General features: G+C 46.2%; 1 protein-coding gene across 4 annotated transcripts in view; it reads left to right on the top strand.

Annotated features, from left to right (window-relative positions):
- The window catches only part of OTOF (otoferlin), a 226,274-nt gene that overhangs the window by 188,166 nt on the left and 19,095 nt on the right, over positions 1–19,013 (top strand). For 2 of the 4 annotated variants that reach the window (XM_079968476.1, XM_079968475.1), the window contains 6 exons: positions 1,173–1,239; positions 4,336–4,472; positions 9,158–9,292; positions 11,578–11,715; positions 14,806–14,933; positions 16,793–16,963. In XM_079968476.1, the coding sequence (XP_079824602.1) occupies positions 1,173–1,239; positions 4,336–4,472; positions 9,158–9,292; positions 11,578–11,715; positions 14,806–14,933; positions 16,793–16,963 (776 nt within the window). Of the gene's footprint in view, positions 1–1,172; positions 1,240–4,305; positions 4,473–9,157; positions 9,293–11,577; positions 11,716–14,805; positions 14,934–16,792; positions 16,964–19,013 lie in introns of all 4 variants that reach the window. The other 2 variants (XM_079968474.1, XM_079968477.1) reach the window with 1 other exon arrangement.

The following is a 19,013-nucleotide window of genomic DNA, read 5'->3' on the forward strand; positions in this document are numbered from 1 at the left end:
CTCCAGGACTCCTAGCCAGAGACCAGCGGGGAGAGCACGGGTCCTCCGCTGCCCACACCCTCCCTGCGCAGAAGACTTCTGCGCAGGGAGAGTAGGAGGAGACTGGGCATCAAAGAACTTCTTTGCTGGAAGAAGTTCAAGAAACGCCCACTGACGGATTCTGCCAGCGATTGAGGCAGCCACGGATGAGTGGCTGTCCGGACAGAAAGGGTTCACCCAGGTAACCCAGCCAGTTGTGGCGCCAACTTACGCACGAGCAACCTCCTAGAACCATTACAGACACATTCTACTCATGTACAAACACGTTGATTTCTGGACTGTCCGCGAGCCGGATTGAGAAGGCGTTTGGGCCGGATCCAGCCCCTGGGCCTTAGTTTGCTTACCCATGGTGTATTCTGTGATATGGGAGGGCTGCCTTAGCTGTGATTGTGGCATTCTTTTGTGATGATAAATACTTAATTCCTGAGTCCAGGTCACAGGCTCACCCTATTCATACCCAAATGTGCCCTTAAGGCAGGATTTGTGAGCACAGAGACAACGGGTGAGGCTTTTCCCATTTCTATCCAAACTGCAGACGAATATTTGAGGTCACTGAAAGAGTCAAAATGGCTTTAGAATTGTTCTCCTGTACTATTTCAGACACGTGGTTTATATACTTATGTATGTGTTTGCCTTGTACATTTATGAACATTTATTATATACAGTGGTGCCTCGCAAGACGAAAAGAATCCGTTCCGCGAGTCTCTTCGTCTAGCGGTTTTTTCGTCTTGTGAAGCAAGCCCATTGACGGATTAGCGCTATTAGCGGCTTTTAGCGGCTTTTAGCGGCTTTTAGCGGCTTTTAGCGGCTTAGCAGATAAGCAGATAAGCAGATAAGCGGCTTAGCGGCTTAGAAAAAAGGGGGGGGAGAAAAAAAACCCCGCAGGAACTTGCAAGACATTTTCGTCTTGCGAAGCAAGCCCATAGGAAATTCGTTTTGCGAAGCGCCTCCAAAACGGAAAACCCTTTCGTCTAGCGGGTTTTTCGTCTTGAGAGGCATTCGTCTTGCGGGGCACCACTGTGTGTGTGTGTGTATATATATATATATATATATATATATATATATATATATGACCTTAGAATTCCTATAATACCTACATTGTTGTGTGACCTTCCTTTATTCCATTTTTCTAGCTGCTTCGACAGCAGGAGGCGGCTGCGGCTGAAGCGGAGGAGAAAGATGAGATGGATATGTCTGAGGGTAAATTTTGGGAAATCTGGAGTTCAAAGAAACGAAAGGTGGATTAGATAGGAGAGTTAATCCCCCCAAACAACCTGTAATGTTTGGGGAATTCAAACTACAAGGAAAGCCCCACTCGCTGACAGAGCCTGCAGCTTCCACAGCTGGAGAGCAGGCAGAAATTAACAGGTCAACCTTTCCTATCACTGCAGCTTCAGGAATGGGCAGCCCTTCACCTCTGGGCTACTTGATCGGCCATGCAGCTGTGAAAACCAGGGCTCTCCTGAAAGGAGTTTAGCTTTTGTTCCATGCAAAATATTTGCAAACTGCTTCAGGTTTAGCAGAGGACCAGTAAGCGAGGAGGAGAGTAGGGTTTAATTGCTTTGAGATTTGTTTGGGTTCTTTTTCTAAATCAAGCGGTGCAATATTATTATTATTATTATTATTATTATTATTATTATTATGTGCCGCCCTTCGTCACAAGATCTCAGGGCAGTTCACAAAACAATACACAAGATGAGAAACACAAGTCGGTAATTAAAACGAAAACAACAAAACAACTCCCCCATCCCACAGACCCACATAAAAGGCTGTTGTATTAGTATTTATTAAATGTGTAAATGCTCCAAAATTATGAAATAGAGATTTGCCCTCTCCAAATCTCTCCCCCTAAAAAACAAGCTCCTCTCCTAGAGCTGAAACAAAATGCAAGTATACCTGAACTGTAGAAACATTGAGAACTGTTGAAAATGAATTCTCCATTTCCACCTTCGAGGAAACTGTTGCGCCATCACATTTTAATTTTTTTGAATGCATATGAAAAGAGTTCAGCGCAGGCCCCTTCCATGGTACCATCTGCAGAGTGTTTGTGCCTCCTTCCATTCCTTCCTCTCTTTCTCTTTGCCAACTGACCAAAAGCAAAGGTTTGGGCACTTTCTGTCTCCCTCTCTGCATGGTCCCTCCACCTCCCTCAGTTTTTCTGTTTTTCTGTCATCAACCCATCACTGGCAAAGAGGCGATGAAAGCTGGCAGAATTGGACTTTGGAGCTGGGCATGTCAGATGTCTTGGGGAAGGCTGGGGGGGGGCGCTTCTGTGATCCGACACTGTCTGATGCAGAATCAGAAAGTTCCCTCCTCCTGCCTTGAGGTCCCAAGAAAGTGTCAGGAGGAGGAGAAAGTAGTAAAGGGAACGCTACCCAACGTGTACCCCACTAAACCTCGAAGGAGAGATAGAGAGGTCAGCAAAGAGGTTAAAGGTACAGGGGTAGTTTTGGGGATTTGGGGGTCCCACACTCTGTTTAGACCCCATGCAGACCCTTTTTCTGCAAGCTGAGTTGCACTCAAACTTCCAAGAGAAACCACGAACACCTCCCTCCCAATGAATCGAAGCATTCTGTCCAGCTTTGGGGAAGTGGTTTCCTCCCTCTCTTTGGCCATGGATGAGCAGAACAAAGCAAAAATAGTCTCTTACCATTGAAAGAGATTTTAATGATCACAGCGGAAGAGCAAATTGTCCATTCTCAGAGCGCAGGTGCTCCCAATTAAGGTTTACCCCCACTTTCCTTCTGAGTCTCTTCCTCATCTTGCAACCTGATCTCGCAACCACTGCGCCTTCTGTGCAGCTACCTTATCTAATCTCCATGACCTTGGACTGATCGGCTGGACACTTTCCGGCGAACCGGAGTCTGTTAATTCTCTCTCTCCTGGTTTTGCTTCTCCTAGCTGTTCATCACCCAGTTCTTCCCAACTTTTGTCTTCTAACTATGCCCTTCTGCAAACCACTGTTCCAAATCTATACTGTCCCACAGCCCCTGGGAAGTGTCAAGATCCTGATGGGACGTTAAATAAGTTGGAGTTCTTGTTATTACCAAGAAAAAAGCACACCAAGAACTCTGGCCAGTATAAGTTTCAAAAGTGGGAGTGGTCCCTACTTGCAAATCAACAAAAACTAATCCATTCAAAAGTATGTATTCTGACAAGGATTACAAACTCAAACTCATAAGGATATGTATAACACAATAATTCGTTACAGTATTAAAGGTAAGAGTTTATAAGTAGAGATAAGTTCATGTTAGTCCATAGTAAGATTTGACGTGAAGATCTAGGTTTCAATCATTGAGCAGAAGTCAGAAGTCAATTATGGATCAGAAACCAGGACAGGGCCCTGTTTCGATGTATTCACCTTCATCAGCTGGAAGTATCAAACATTACATGAAAATACATTCAAATTCTAAATTATCATAAATTATAAAACAGTATTATGCAACATTTGGTTCCGTACCTAATTTTTAAGGGGTCGTGTAAGTTTGAAGAATTCGTATAAATATATCCTGTTATTTTCTATGTTTCTCAGAGAAAATGACTGGAAATAACGAATATTAATAATTACATGTGTTAGATCGAATTAAACACTCTAAAGCAGCATATAATCATATGATTCTTCACCTAAATGGGGGTAGATCAACGTGTATATTGGGCTTTTCTGTATGTTTGATTTGCAAGTAGGGACCACTCCCACATTTGAAACTTACCGTACTTTTCACTCCATAAGACGCACCAGACCACAAGACGCACCTAGTTTTTGGAGGAGGAAAACAAGAAAAAAAATATTCTGAATCTCAGAAGCCAGAACAGCAAGAGGGATCGCTGCGTAGCGAAAGCAGCGATCCCTCTTGCTGTTCTGGCTTCTGGGATAGCTGCGCAGCCTGCATTCGCTCCATAAGACGTACACACATTTCCCCTTACTTTTTAGGAGGGAAAAAGTGAGTCTTATAGAGCAAAAAATACGGTATATTGGCCAGAGTTCTTGGTGCGTTTTTTTCTAGGATCCTGATCTAGGATCCACTGTTCCTCACCTGGGCAGCCCTTTTCAGCATGGTACCTGAGACACTAATAGCAAGGGCTGGTGGTCTCCCCCAAGCCTCAGTAGGAAGGAACCCTTTTAGGAACGGCAAAAATTGGTTTGATAGGGGCTGTCTGTCAGCTTTCATGCACATCACGGCTGCTCCTTCTGTTTCTTGTCTCCCACCTTTGCTGCACCTGCCCTCCCCATACGTCATCTGCCACTGGTTCCCTTGGGGGGCTCAGAAATCAGACTCGATGACTCTCCCATGAAAGGCTCCAAAGGCCAAGGGAAGACAAAAGAGAAAATCAAGGTCCCCAAGGAAGACAAGAAGAAGAAGCAGCAACAGGGGCAGCCGCCGACGTCCGAGGGTCCCGAGAAGAAGAACAAGCAGAAGATCGATGAGCTTAAGGTGAGCTGTGCCAGATCCCAGTTGCATCAGAAGCGTGGGTTTATGGGGGTTTGGCTCTGCATCCTGAGGGCCCCTCCAGACTGGGGTTTTTATTTTTTTCCTTTGCAGGTGTATTCTATAACCTAATTTAGGGTTGCCATATTTCAAAAGTGAAGATCTGGACAAAAACGTTGTTGAGTTTTTTTAAAGCTATTTTTTAAATGAAAATCTACAGGTGAAACTCGAAAAATTTGAATAGCGTGGAAAATTCAGTAATTCAACTTAAAAGGTGAAACTAATACATGACATGCAAAGCGAGATATGTCAAGCCTTTATTTGTTATAATTGTGATAATTATATATATGAGTCTATCTCATATATTAGTTTCACCTTTTAAGTTGAATTACTGAAACAAATGAACTTTTCCACGATATTCTAATTTTTCGAGTTTCACCTGTACACTGCCAACATGGGCTGCCATACATCCACATTTTTCTGGACATCTCAGCAATTTCCATCCAGACGCTGTTTATGAGGGTTATATTCAGGGAATTCTGGATGTATGGTAATCCTAACCTAATTACAGTACTTCAAGGTTACTTCAGTGTTGGATTACAGCCATGCACTTGATGTGGAGCTTCCTTTGTACTTGATCTGGAGACTGCAGTGAGTGCAGAATGCTGCAGCCTGATTGCTGACAGGAGCAAGGCTTCATCAGCATATATAACCCCCTGTGCTCAGAAATCTGCACTGGTTGCAGATTTGCTACCAGGCATTGCTGCGAGTATATAAAGTCCTTAAAACCTGGGGCCAGTTTACCCACAAGCTCAGTTGACCCCAGATACACAAACTCAGCCGCTTCCATTGGAGGAACTTATTGGTGTTTCGCAACTTTGACCTGTTGCAGGACCTTAGCCAGACCTTAGCAGAGCATACGCAGAGTTCCAGAAAGCAATCGGTTGCAGGCAGAATGGACGAAGCAGGAACAAAACACTGCTACTAGTAACTTGGTTACTAGTTATTTACAGCAGACTCTACAAGTTACTATATACAAGAACATATATGGATCTTAGCTCCTGTTGCTCGGTCCCAGCTCCTGCCAACCTAGCAGTTCGAAAGCACGTCCAAGTGCAAGTAGATAAATAGGTATTGCTCTGGCGGTAAGGTAAACGGCATTTCCATGTGCTGCTCTGGTTCGCCAGAAGCGGTTTAATCATGCTGGCCACATGACCTGGAAGCTGTACGCCGGCTCCCTCGGCCGATAAAGCGAGATGAGTGCTGCAACCCCAGAGTCGGTCACGACTGGATCTAACGGTCAGGGGTCCCTTTACCTTTATACACGTTGGGAAGGAGGAGAGGGAGTTGGTGAGCAGAGGTGCCCCTTCTGCCATCACTCCTCCTCCCTCCCCACAGAAGTGGATGCGGATAGTGTCCTATTTTCCTGGCGGTGCTCAAACTCTATAACTCTAAAACTTTAAAATTGAACAGCGAAGGTTGGGGGTCGTCTTATATGCCCAGGCGCCTAATACGCTGGAATCTACGGTAGCTCTCTTAACAAACTCCAAATGATTCTCAGAACACCACACTGACCAACACTCCATACAGTCAGGGAAGGTCATATGTCATCATGCCTGGGACCTCAACCAATAGTATAGCTGTATCCCAAGGTCCCATATCTCTAGGCAGAATAACTCCTCTCTGCTCGGTCTTCTTGGCCTTCGGCCAATGCTTAATTAACTCTGTGTGAAGCTGCACAGAATGACACGTAGTCAAAATCCCAACAGATCTAGCAGTGTGACCCATAATACTCAATACATTTGCAAGAACTTGGTCTTTTTGGTGTAGCAGCAGCTACACTTTGGAACTCCCGGCCTATTGATACCATGTAAGCATCTTCGCTGCCAAAGAATGCTCCAACTATCGCACAATTGCACTAATTTCTCACGCTAGCAAGGTTATGCTTAAAATTCTACAAGGAAGGCTCAAGCAGGATGTGGACCGAGAACTCCCAGAAGTGCAAGCTGGATTTAGAAGAGGCAGAGGAACCAGAGACCAAATTGCAAACATGCACTGGATTATGGAGAAAGCTAGAGAGTTCCAGAAAGACATTTACTTCTGCTTCATTGACTATGCAAAAGCCTTTGACTGTGTCGACCATGGCAAACTATGGCAAGTTCTTAAAGAAATGGGAGTGCCTGATCACCTCATCTGTCTCCTGAGAAATCTCTATGTGGGACAAGAAGCTACAGTTAGAACTGGATATGGAACAACTGACTGGTTCAAAATTGGGAAAGGAGTACGACAAGGCTGCATTTTGTCTCCCTGCTTATTTAACTTATATGCAGAATTCATCATGCGAAAGGCTGGGCTGGATGAATCCCTAGCCGGAATTAAGATTGCCGGAAGAAATATCAACAACCTCAGATATGCAGATGACACAACCTTGATGGCAGAAAGTGAGGAGGAATTAAAGAACCTTTTATTGAGGGTGAAAGAGGAGAGTGCAAAATATGGTCTGAAGCTCAACATCAAAAAAACGAAGATCATGGCTACTGGTCCCATCACCTCCTGGCAAATAAAAGGGGAAGAAATGGAGGCAGTGAGAGATTTTACTTTCTTGGGCTCCATGATCACTGCAGATGGTGACAGCAGCCACGAAATTAAAAGACGCCTGCTTCTTGGGAGAAGGGCAATGACAGGCCTAGACAGCATCTTGAGAAGTAGAGACATCACCTTGCCAACAAAGGTCCGTATAGTTAAAGCTATGGTTTTCCCAGTAGTGATGTATGGAAGTGAGAGCTGGACTATAAAGAAGGCTGATCGCCGAAGAATTGATGCTTTTGAATTATGGTGCTGGAGGAGACTCTTGAGAGTCCCATGGACTGCAAGAAGATCAAACCTCTCCATTCTGAAGGAAATCAACCCTGAGTGCTCACTGGAAGGACAGATTGTGAAGCTGAGGCTCCAGTACTTTGGCCACCACATGAGAAGATAAGACTCCCTGGAGAAGACCCTGATGTTGGGAAAGATGGAGGGCACAAGGAGAAGGGGGCGACAGAGGACGAGATGGTTGGATAGTGTTTTCGAGGTTACCAGCATGAGTCTGACCAAGCTGCGGGGGGCAGTGGAGGACAGGAGTGCCTGGCCTTCTCTGGTCCATGGGGTCATGAAGAGTCGGACACGACTAAACGACTAAACAACAAAGCATCTTCGCTGTACTCTTTTCAGCGCCCGCTCAAAACAGTCTTGTTTAGTCCAGGGGTCAGCAAATCTTTTTAGCCGTGGGCCGGTCCACTGTCCCCCAGACCTTGTGGCGAGCCGGACAAGGGCAAAGGGGGGAGAGCTGGAAGAAGAGGAGAGAGGGGCAAGTCCTTGCCACCCCCCAGCCCCAATTCCAGTTGCTATGGTTACCTTCCCTGGGGCAGCTGCCGCCGCCACCGCTACTGCCGCTTCTCGTGGGTAGGCAGAGCGAGCTCGTCCGCTCCGCTCTCTGGACCACAGGAGCTCCAGGGCGACAGTGGCAGAGGGCAAAATGTGTGGCGCAAAAGGGCTGGCTCCGGAGACGGGCTGCTTAAAATGGAGCTCAGCCAGCTCAGCCCAGCCCCCTTCCTTCTTTACATAAAACAAATGAAATGCCATGAAAATCCCTGAAATGAGAAGTAATCAACTATAGAATTAACCTAAATAAAAAAAATCAAAAAGTTTAAGGAAAAAATTAACCTAGAATTGAACAAAGCCTTAATGGGATTCCGGCTGCAAACCTCGTTTCACTGAACTATTCAGTTTCCTCAGAAGGAAATAAAGAAATCATAAACCTTAAATGCCCCTTCATGGATCATTGCCTTGCTGTGGCAAAGGGGCTTGAATAACTCAGAGAAGCTATGAGCTATGCCGTGCAGGGCCACCCAAGATGGACAGGCCATAGTGGAGAGTTTTGACCAAACGTGATCCACCTGGAGCAGGAACTGAACGCTTCTTTGAATTTACAAAAAAGGTATGGAAAGCTCAATGACATGTTTTAGACATAGCCCTATTTAAAGAAAGCCGAGCGGGTGGCACTGTGGGTTAAACCACAGAGCCTAGGACTTGCCAATCAGAAGGTCGGTGGTTCGAATCCCCACGACGGGGTGAGCTCCCGTTGCTCGGTCCCAGCTCCTGCCAACCTAGCAGTTCGAAAGCACCTCAAAGTGCAAGTAGATAAATAGGTACCGCTCTGGCGGGAAGGTAAATGGTGTTTCGGAGGCTCTGGTTTCTGTCTGTGTTGGTCTGAAGAATTTGAGATATATATATATATATATATATATATATATATATATATATATATATATATTGTCCAGGAGCACCTTAGATATCAACTAAGTTTGTTCTTGGTATCTGAAGAAATGTGCATGCACACGAAAGTTTATACTAAGAACAAACTTAGTTGGTCTCTGAGGTGCTACCAGACAATTTTTTAATTTTTTTAATATATTTCAACTGCGTCAGACCAACACGGCTACCTGCCTGAATCTTAAATATTGGTATGTTTGAAAACATTGCTCCAAATGATTTTATCATTTTTGTAAACTGCTTTGAGGTTTGGGGGCTTCTTTTGCCATCAAGAGGTTATGAAACGGAGAAATACAATGAAGAGCAATTATTATTATTATTTCTACTTCGCATGCTTCGCTGTTGCTTTCCCGGGTTCATTGTCACCTCCTCTCCAGGTGTTCCCCAAAGAGCTGGAGACGGAATTTGACTACTTTGAGGACTGGCTTCACACTTTCAACCTCTTTCGGGGGAAGATTGGCGACGACGATGACCACGCAGCAGACGAGGATCGCATCGTGGGCAGGTTCAAGGTGAGTTGGGGGACTGTCATCTGCAAACCTCCACACACAGCAGAGTCAGAACAGTTTATGGCCCTCTTTTCGGAGATGTGATGCCTCTATACTTCTAGAAATGGGTGGTGGTCCTCCCTCCCTCCTCTCACATTGGATTTGTTGTTGTTTAGTCGTTTAGTCGTGTCTGCCTCTTTGTGACCCCCTGGACCAGAGCACGCCAGGCACTCCTGTCTTCCACTGCCTCCCGCAGTTTGGTCAAACTCATGCTGGTAGCTTCGAGAACACTGTCCAACCATCTCTTACTGTCCCATCATCCCGTCCTCTGTCGTCCCCTTCTCCTTGTGCCCTCCATCTTTCCCCAACATCAGGGTCTTTTCCAGGGAGTCTTCTCTTCTCATGAGGTGGCCAAAGTCTTGGAGCCTCGGCTTCAGGATCTGTCCTTCCAGTGAGTACTCAGGGCTGATTTCCTTCAGAATGGAGAGGTTTGATCTTCTTGAGTCTATGGGACTCTCAAGAGTCTCCTCCAGCACCAGAATTCAAAAGCATCCATTCTTCGGCCGATCAGCCTTCTTTATGGTCCAGCTCTCACATTGGATAGGATTTCAAAATACGGATGCCAGAAAACAGGGAATTATGTTCACGTGGTGGAGGTGTCACTATGTACAATTTTTCTGGCAAAGGGTGTTTAAGGCAGCCCTGTTCAGGGAAGTTTTTAATGTGTGACATTTTAGTGTATTTTTGGTCTCTCTGGAAGCAGCCCAGAGTGGCTGGGGAAACCCAGCCAGATGGGCGGAGTACAAATAAATTATTATTATTATTATTATTATTATTATTATTATTATTATTATTGAGATAACAGAAATCATGGGGTTAAAGCTGACTGAAAATCCAGAAGTTGCATTATTATCAATTTACGGTAGGGTAGAAGGTTCGCAGGCTGTGAAGGACTTGCTCACAAATTTATTTATTTAAAAAAATTATTCATTTTTCTTTTTCATTCATTACATACATCTCAAATTCTTAACATTTATTATATATTCCTCCCTCCCTCCCCTACAAGGCTCCCCCCAACTTCTGCTTCTGGTTTGTCTCTCTTTTCACCCACTTCGCTATCTCCTAACAGAAAAAGTTATTAATAACATAACATCAAGCCTAAAAACATAAAAATAAAAGTAAATACACCATCATATTTCACTATCTTCTAAACATTTTCTAGTACTGATAATGTGAATGTTTATTTAAATCCTGCCATCAAGTCTATTGACTTTGTTTCTGCTGTTCACAAATTTATTGACAGCTGCATGAATTATTATAGCTAGGAAGTGGAAGGGGGCAAGGTGAATATAAAATGGAAGAATGGTATAAAGAGGTGTGGGATATAGCTATTAATGAGAAATTAACATGTGCCGTTAAGGTAAGACGGGGAATATGCAGGAGAAATGATTTTGAGGAGATATGGAAGGTGTTTGTAGAATTTGTACTGTTAAAACGGAAAGGGGTCAAACCATTGTAAGAGGTGTTGAAAATTTGGGTTGGATAGTTACAATGGAATGGCAGTGGCATAGCTTGGGTTGTCAGCACCCGGGGCAAGGCAAGTAATTTGCGCCCCCTAACCCGTGGATTTGCGCCCCCTAACCCTAACCCCCAGATGTTGCGCCCGGTGCGGCCGGCCCCCCCTGCACCCCCCACGCTACGCCACTGTGGAATGGTCTTGGTGGTGGGGTACACCTGTTTATTCTTATTCATTTATTTTTATTACTTTGTCTGAATGAATGAATGAATGAATGAATGAATAAAAATACATAGAGCTATCCTAAACAAGCTGACAAACCTGGAAGCTTAGAAATTTCCAATTTTCTGATTTCAAACCTGCATTTTCCACGTGGATCTGGGGGTCTGTTATTCCTGGTGCCATTATTCTGGTGACCAAAACACAAGAGGGAGAGGTTTTTGTTTTTTAAAGAGGCCACATGCCACAGGGATTCTTTAGCTGCAATTCCTGCACTGCAGAAGGGGTTGGACTAGATGACCCTTGCGAGTCCCTCACAATCTCTGAGCCTGTGATTCGGCCATGCTCCCTTTTTGCTTTTGTTTTTAATGTTTGATGGTTTATTGTGCTTTTAATTCTGTTGGGAGCCGCCCAGAGTGGCTGGGGAAACCCAGCCAGATGGGCGGGGTATAAATAATAAATTTATTATTATTATTATTATTATTATTATTATTATTGCTTTGCCCAGGCCTGGATTCCCTTTTAACCAGATTAAAACATCTCCTCCTCCTCCTCCTCCCCCTTTTTCTTGCAGGGCTCCATGTGCGTCTACAAAGTGCCACTCCCTGATGACATCACCAAAGAGGCAGGGTATGACCCAAATTTCGGCATGTTCCAGGGCATCCCAAGCAACGATCCCATCAACGTGCTGGTCCGGGTCTACGTGGTGAGGGTAAGCAAATAGACACAATGTTTTTTCTTTCCTCTTACAGCCCTTCCAGCTCCAAGCATTTGATTCCATCAAGATGCCCCCATCCAGGTTCTGGTTGCCTCGCCTCAAAAAGGAGATTGTAGGGCTGGGAACGCGGGTGGCGCTGTGGGTAAAACCTCAGTGCCTAGGACTTGCCGATCGCATGGTCGGAGGTTCGAATCCCCGCGGCGGGGTGAGCTCCCGTCGTTCGGTCCCAGCTCCTGCCCACCTAGCAGTTCGAAAGCACCCCTAAGTGCAAGTAGATAAATAAAAGGTAAAGGTAAAGGTACCCCTGCCCGTACGGGCCAGTCTTGACAGACTCTGGGCTTGTGCGCCCATCTCACTTAAGAGGCCGAGGGCCAGCGCTGTCCGGAGACACTTCCGGGTCACGTGGCCAGCGTGACATCGCTGCTCTGGCCAGAGCCAGAGCCGCACACGGAAACGCCGTTTACCTTCCCGCTGGTAAGCGGTTCCTATTTATCTACTTGCACTCGGAGGTGCTTTCGAACTGCTAGGTTGGCAGGCGCTGGGACCGAGCAGCGCGAGCGCACCCCGCCGCAGGGATTCGAACCGCCGACCTTTCGATCGGCAAGCCCTAGGCGCTGAGGCTTTAACCCACAGCGCAATAGGTACCGCTTTATAGCGGGAAGGTAAACGGCGTTTCCGTGTGCTGCGCTGGTGCTGGCTCGCCAGAGCAGCTTCGTCACGCTGGCCACGTGACCCGGAAGTGTCTCCGGACAGCGCTGGCTCCCGGCCTCTTAAGCGAGATGAGCACGCAACCTCAGAGTCGGTCACGACTGGCCCGTACGGGCAGGGGTACCTTTACCTTTACCTTTAGGGCTGGGAAAGGTTCAGAAAAGAGCTGCCCAAATGATCAAGGGGATGGAGCGGCTCCTGTATGAAGAAAGGTTGTGGTGTTTGGGACTTTTTAGTCTAAAGAAAAGGAGAAACTGAAATTGAAATACTTTATTGTCACTTGTACAACTTGTATATGGTGAGATTACACGAGTACCCCCCACTCAAGATCTCTTAGTCTTAATTCCGTTCGCTTACTGACGCACACCCACCAAACCCGAAAGTCAGTTGCCCTGTTGTTATCTTTTCATTCAGCAGCCTAACAGCCCATGGATAGAAGCCGTTCTTTACCCTGTTGGTGCGACTAATCATGCTTCTATATCTTCTGCCTGAGGGCAGGAGATCAAGAAAGTGCCGGCCAGAGTGTGAATCATCCCTGAGAATTTTCCCCACTCTCCTGAGGCAACGTTCTTCCTCTATTTCATCCAGTGGATTCACAGGACAGCCCATAATATCTTGTGCTGTATTCACCACCCTCTGTAGGCACTTCCTATCAGATGAGGTCAAACCAGCATACCACACCGGTAGAAGGAGATCATCAAATGTTGATGATCAGAGCGAGGCATGGTATAAGTTTACAGAACTGGAGGGAGACAAATTTCTCTCTCTCGCTCATAAGACTAGAACTCGTGGCCATCCTGCGCATATTCCATTACTTTAAGTTGATGTTCTTCTTTGGTTGGGACCAATGTTTTCCATTTTTGTGCTAGCCAAACACGGGCTGCAGTAGTCGCATACATAAATGGAATAAGAGAACAAGAAGAATATACGTTTAAAGAAGACTGGAAAATGCTTACTGATTGTATGGGTGAAAATTGTGTGCATTTAAAAATGCTGGAAGTATTAGGATAAATTCAACAGTGTAAATAAGTTTTGATGGTGTAACCTATCTATCCTTTCGACATTGTCTTCTGGAAATGCATGGTTTGTTGATCAGCCTTTCAGATAAAGCAAATCCCCGAACTTCGGAATGCCAACAAGAAATGTTTAGTTCTTTCCAGAAATGAGCAGCCAACAGAAAATGAACAATTATCTCTTTGTCTTAATTAATGTATAAGCTAAACAAGCTATCGCATAGGGCCCCGCTCTCTTGGGGCCCCTCCCAAAAAATAAAGAAAAAAAACTGGATGTACAATACCAAAATATAAGATAAAAAACAAATAAAATAAAACCTACATGCAGCAACAGTGTTTTGTGTTGTGTAGGTTCCTACGATGTAAATCATGGGCCCCGCCTGCTCCCTTAAATATCCCTGGTTTGCTCATTTCTATATATAGGGTGCCACATTCTGCATGGACTAGTTGCAGGGCAGCAAGTGCAAATGGCTTTAGATACCTATGAGGCCCATCAATGACCATAGAGCATTTATTCAACACAAAAAAGTGACAATTTGTTGTTGACAAAGGACAGCTGGGCATATAAAGGGCCCCATTATCTTCAGGAGCCGAGGGCCTCATCAAACCTCAATCTGGCCCTGTATGTACCTTAAGGTCAGCCTTGTGCTGGGCCCAGGGGTAACCCATGAAACGCGGTCCAGGACCGGTCCAGAGTCCAAAGCTTCCATGAGAAGTTAGTCCGACAGGGCCAAGGCAGGAAACCAGGCTAGGCCAGGCACAGGGTCTCAGGCAGGTTCTAGTAATGTTGCTCCCGCAACCTGGGGCAGGGTCCGACAGCCTTTTATCTCTGTCGGGGTAATGGCCAGTCCTGATCCCCCGGTGACTCACCTCCCTGTCTCGCCTGAAGACGAGCACTCCTCCTGCAAGTACTCAGGTCTCTCCTTCTCTCAGACCTCAGTCTCTGCAGCTCGGGAGACGTTGGTGGGTTACTAGACCCAGAGGCCGCCTCAGCCTCCCCTGACCCAACCGGTAGTGGAGCAGCTGTAAGTGATGGCCCAGCTGGAGGCAATGAGGGAATCCCCACATCTGGAGCCAGGGCAGGCTCAGGCCCCTGACTCGGCCCAGCTGGTGCTTGTTCCAGAGGAACCTGTGCAGACTGGGGCTCTTCAGAATCAGGCCCCAGACTTGGTTCAGGTGATGCCCAAGGCAAAGGATCCGGTGCGGACTGAGTCTCCTCTGGTTCTGAGTCCGAGCCCAAGTTCCAGGCCATCACAAGCCTCTTCAAAGATAGATAGCAGGCGAGCTGGAGAGAAGGGACCCCTTTTTGTTGATGTGGGACTTTAGGGTTGCATCCTGCAATGAGCCTTGGCTTCTCTTCCAGGCCACCGATCTGCATCCTGCAGACATCAACGGCAAAGCTGACCCGTACGTCGTCATCAAGTTGGGGAAGACGGACATCAAGGACAAGGAGAACTACATCTCCAAACAGCTGAACCCCATTTTTGGAAAGTAAGGGGACCCCGCGCTGAGCCAGGCTGCGGTTTTGCACAGCACTGCCTTGGTTGGGTTTTCTTTTGCCTCCAGGGCAGCAGAAAACAAGTTTGTTCCATCTTCCACGTGGCAGCCCTTTCGCCCAGAAGGTGGAGCAAGATTGCTTTCTGCTGCTCTAGATGCGAGGACCCCTCAAAATGTATTTCAATGACAAAGAAGGAGATCCTGAGAAAATATCAGGAAGGACTTTCTGGGGGTAGGATCCATTCAAGGGTGGAACAGATTCTCTCTGATGGTGGTGGGGCTTTCCTTTGTTGAAGGTTTTTAAAGAGAGTTTGGATGGGCGTCGGTCAGGGATTCTTCAGCTGAAATTCCTGCGCAGCAGGGGGGTTAGGCTAGATGACCACTGAGGGCTCTTCCAGCTCTACAATTCTCTGACTGTGCCTTGGCCTTGTAGACCTGAAGGAGCATCTCCACTTCCATCGTTCTGCCTGGACACTGAGGTCCAGCGCCAAGCACCTTCTGGTGGTTCCCTCCTTGCGAGAAGCCAAGTTACAGGGAACCAGGCAGAGGGCCTTCTCAGTGGTGGCACCCGCCCTGTAGAACACCCTCCCATCGGATGTCAAGGAAATAAACAACTATCTGACTTTTAGAAGACATCTGAAGGCAGCCCTATTTAGGGAAGTTTTTAATGTTTAATAGGTTTTGTATTTTAATATTCTGTTGGAAGCCACACAGAGTGGCTGGGGAAACCTAGCCAGATGGGCGGGGTATAAATAATAAATTGTTGTTGTTATTATTATTATTATTATTATTATTATTATTATTATTATTACTATTATTATTATTAAAGCTCAGATGGACACCAGACCTGCCAGGAGGCAGCCTCAGAGATATTTGCCAGGAGGCAGCCTCCTGTGAGGCAGCAAAATTCCATTAGTACTGGGATGCATTAATGGGGGTGGAGAACTGGGGTTTTTCAAACCAGGCATTGCACACCTTAGGCTAGCCTTCCTCAATCTCAGGTCCCCAGGTATTGTTGGACTACATCTCCCATCATCCCTAGCTAGCAGGGCCTGTGGTCAGGGATGCTGATAGTTGTAGTCGTTCAGCCCGGACACTGAGGTCCAGCGCCAAGGGCCTTCTGGAGGTTCCCTCCCTGCCAGAAGAGAAGTTACAGGGAACCAGGCAGAGGGCCTTCTCGGTGGTGGCACCCGCCCTGTGGAACGCCCTCCCGTCAGATGTCAAGGAAATAAACAACTATCTGACTTTTAGAAGACATCTGAAGTCAGTCCTGTTTAGGGACGTTTATAATAAGAATAAGAATAAGAATAAGAATAAGAATAATATAATTTATTATTTATACCCCGCCCATCTGGCTGAGTTTCCCCAGCCACTCTGGGCAGCTTCCAATCGAGTGTTAAAAACAATACAGCATTAAATATTAAAAACTTCCCTAAACATGTTTGATGTTTATATAGTTTATAATGTTTGATGTTTTATAGTGTTTTTAATATTCTGTTGGGAGCCGCCCAGAGTGGCTGGGGAAATCCAACCAGATGGGCGGGATATAAATATATTATTATTATTATTATTATTATTATTATTATTATTATTATTATTATTATTTATTATTCTGACATCTAGGGACCCAAGGCTAAGAAAAGGCTGCTTTCGGTCAACTCTGACCCAAGCTGGGACCACCCAGCTAGTTGGTTAGCTTATTTTTGCACCCGTCTAATAATTCCACCTATCCCATCAACGATTGCTTTGAAAAAGTTTTTCCATCCCTGAGGGCTGTCTTTCTCCTCGCTTGCCACTTCCCATTCCTTTCCAATTTCCCCCGCGATTCCAGATGGTTGTATCTTCCCCTCCAGGTCGTTTGACATCGAGGCCACTTTTCCCATGGAGTCCATGTTGACAGTGGCCATTTACGACTGGGATCTGGTGGGATCCGATGATCTGATTGGCGAGACCAAGATCGACCTGGAGAACCGATACTACAGCAAGCACAGGGCAACCTGTGGGATCACACAGAACTACTCCATGTAAGCATCCCGGATCCCCGCAGCTGAATTTTGTAGCTCTGAGGGAGGTCCTGCAAGAAGCAGAGTTTGCCAGAGAAGTCAACTCTTCATTCAAAGAAACCGCATGCAAGTAGAGCATTGGACTCTTAATTCAGAATTTTATTATTACGGTCACAGACCAGTTCCGGCTCACTTACAATATCAGGAAAATCATAAAACACAACAGGGATACATTGAATTGCAATTGGGTATAACAGAGACAATTCAGATATAGCGGCATATTTAAAAATACATTAAATCTTGATCACTAAAATATAACCTAAAATTATCATTTAAAACCCTAATCATTTTGGTAGTACAGCTTGTTCCCTAAGTTTTATGGCAGTTGCACAGAATTTGGCCACCCTGAGCGTGATCTCTAGATCCTTGTCCTCTACCAGGAGTTTTAGACATTGAAGTTCGGACCCATTTGGAGATTTTTGTATAACGGGAGTGATAAATGCCGAGCGTAGATCCCCGTAGAAATGGCAGCGTAACAAGACATGAGAGACAGTTTCTACCTCCATCAAGCTGCAGGGGCAGACTCGTTCCACGCACGGTATGCCCTCGAATCTGCCCTGAAATAAGGCAGCACGTTGAATCTTGCGAGGGTAAATGTCCGTCTGTATTTGGGTATTTGTAATTTTGACAAATAATTTGCTGGGGTAAATCCTATCCTGTTATCTTTTATTGCTGGGTGTTTATTCACCTCACTCACATGGCATTGCAGTTCCACATCCCAAATTTCAAGGTTGAGGGTTCAAGCCCCATGTTGGGCAAAAGATTCTCGCATTGCAGAGATTAGAGGACCCCGTGGTCCCTTCCACAACGCTTTGATTCTGTGAACCCAGCAACACTTCCTCTTAAGTCTTACCCATATGCAGTGGTACCTCGGGTTAAGTACTTAATTCGTTCCGGAGGTCCGTTCTTAACCTGAAACTGTTCTTAACCTGAAGCACCACTTTAGCTAATGGGGCCTCCTGCTGCTGCCACACCGCCGGAGCACAATTTCTGTTCTCATCCTGAAGCAAAGTTCTTAACCCGAGGTCCTATTTCTGGGTTAGTGGAGTCTGTAACCCAGTGACGTAGCGTGGGTTGTCAGCACCCGGGGAAAGGCAAGTAATTTGCGCCCCCTAACCCATGGATTTGCGCCCCCTAACCCATGGATTTGCGTCCCCTAACCCTAACCCCCAGATGTTGCGCCCGGTGCGGCTGGCCCCCCTGCACCCCCCACGCTACGCCACTGCTGTAACCTGAAGCGTATGTAACCCGAGGTACCACTGTACTGTGTGCTGGTCGCCTCACCTCGAAAAGGATATTGCCAAGTTGGGAAAGATTCAGAAAAGGTCAATCAGACTTACCCAGAGATTGCAGTAGCTCCTTTAGGAGGAATGGTTGCAGCATTCTGGACCTTTCCGTTTAGAGAAAAGTGAGCAAGCCTTCTAAAATTATGTGCGGCATGGAAAAGGAGGGTAGAATGTAAAGTTTTTCTTCTCCTCTCCTAAGACTAGATCTCATAACATCTGATAAAGAGTGTCGGAAGAGTCAGGACAGATTTTTTAAAAAGCCCTTCTTCATGCAGTTAAACTATGGAACTCCCTGCCACAGGCTTTTAAACAGGATTAGGCAAATTCATGGAGGAGAGGCTATTGATCACTACTAGCCCCTATGGATCAGCTCTGCCTCCACAGGCTTGCGAGCGCTCCAGTTGGAGAGCAGCCTTTACCAAAGGGGTCCTGGGCTTTGATGACACTCGAACTCAAAACGCAAGGGAGAAACATGCTAAGAGCTAAACTGGTGACTGGGAGCGGCCGCCAAGATCATATAACATCGGTCTTGAAAGACCTACATTGGCTCCCAGTGCGTTTCTGAGCACAATTCAAAGTGTTGGTGCTGACCTTGAAAGCCCTAAACAGCCTCGGTCCAGTATACCTGAAGGAACGTCTCCACCCCCATCGTTCTGCCCGGACACTGAGGTCCAGCTCTGAGGGCCTTCTGGTGGTTCCCTCACTGCGAGAAGTGAGGTTACAGG

The sequence above is a fragment of the Podarcis cretensis genome, assembly GCF_951804945.1.
Source record: "Podarcis cretensis genome assembly, chromosome: 3".
In the NCBI taxonomy this organism is placed as follows: Eukaryota; Metazoa; Chordata; class Lepidosauria; order Squamata; family Lacertidae; genus Podarcis; species Podarcis cretensis.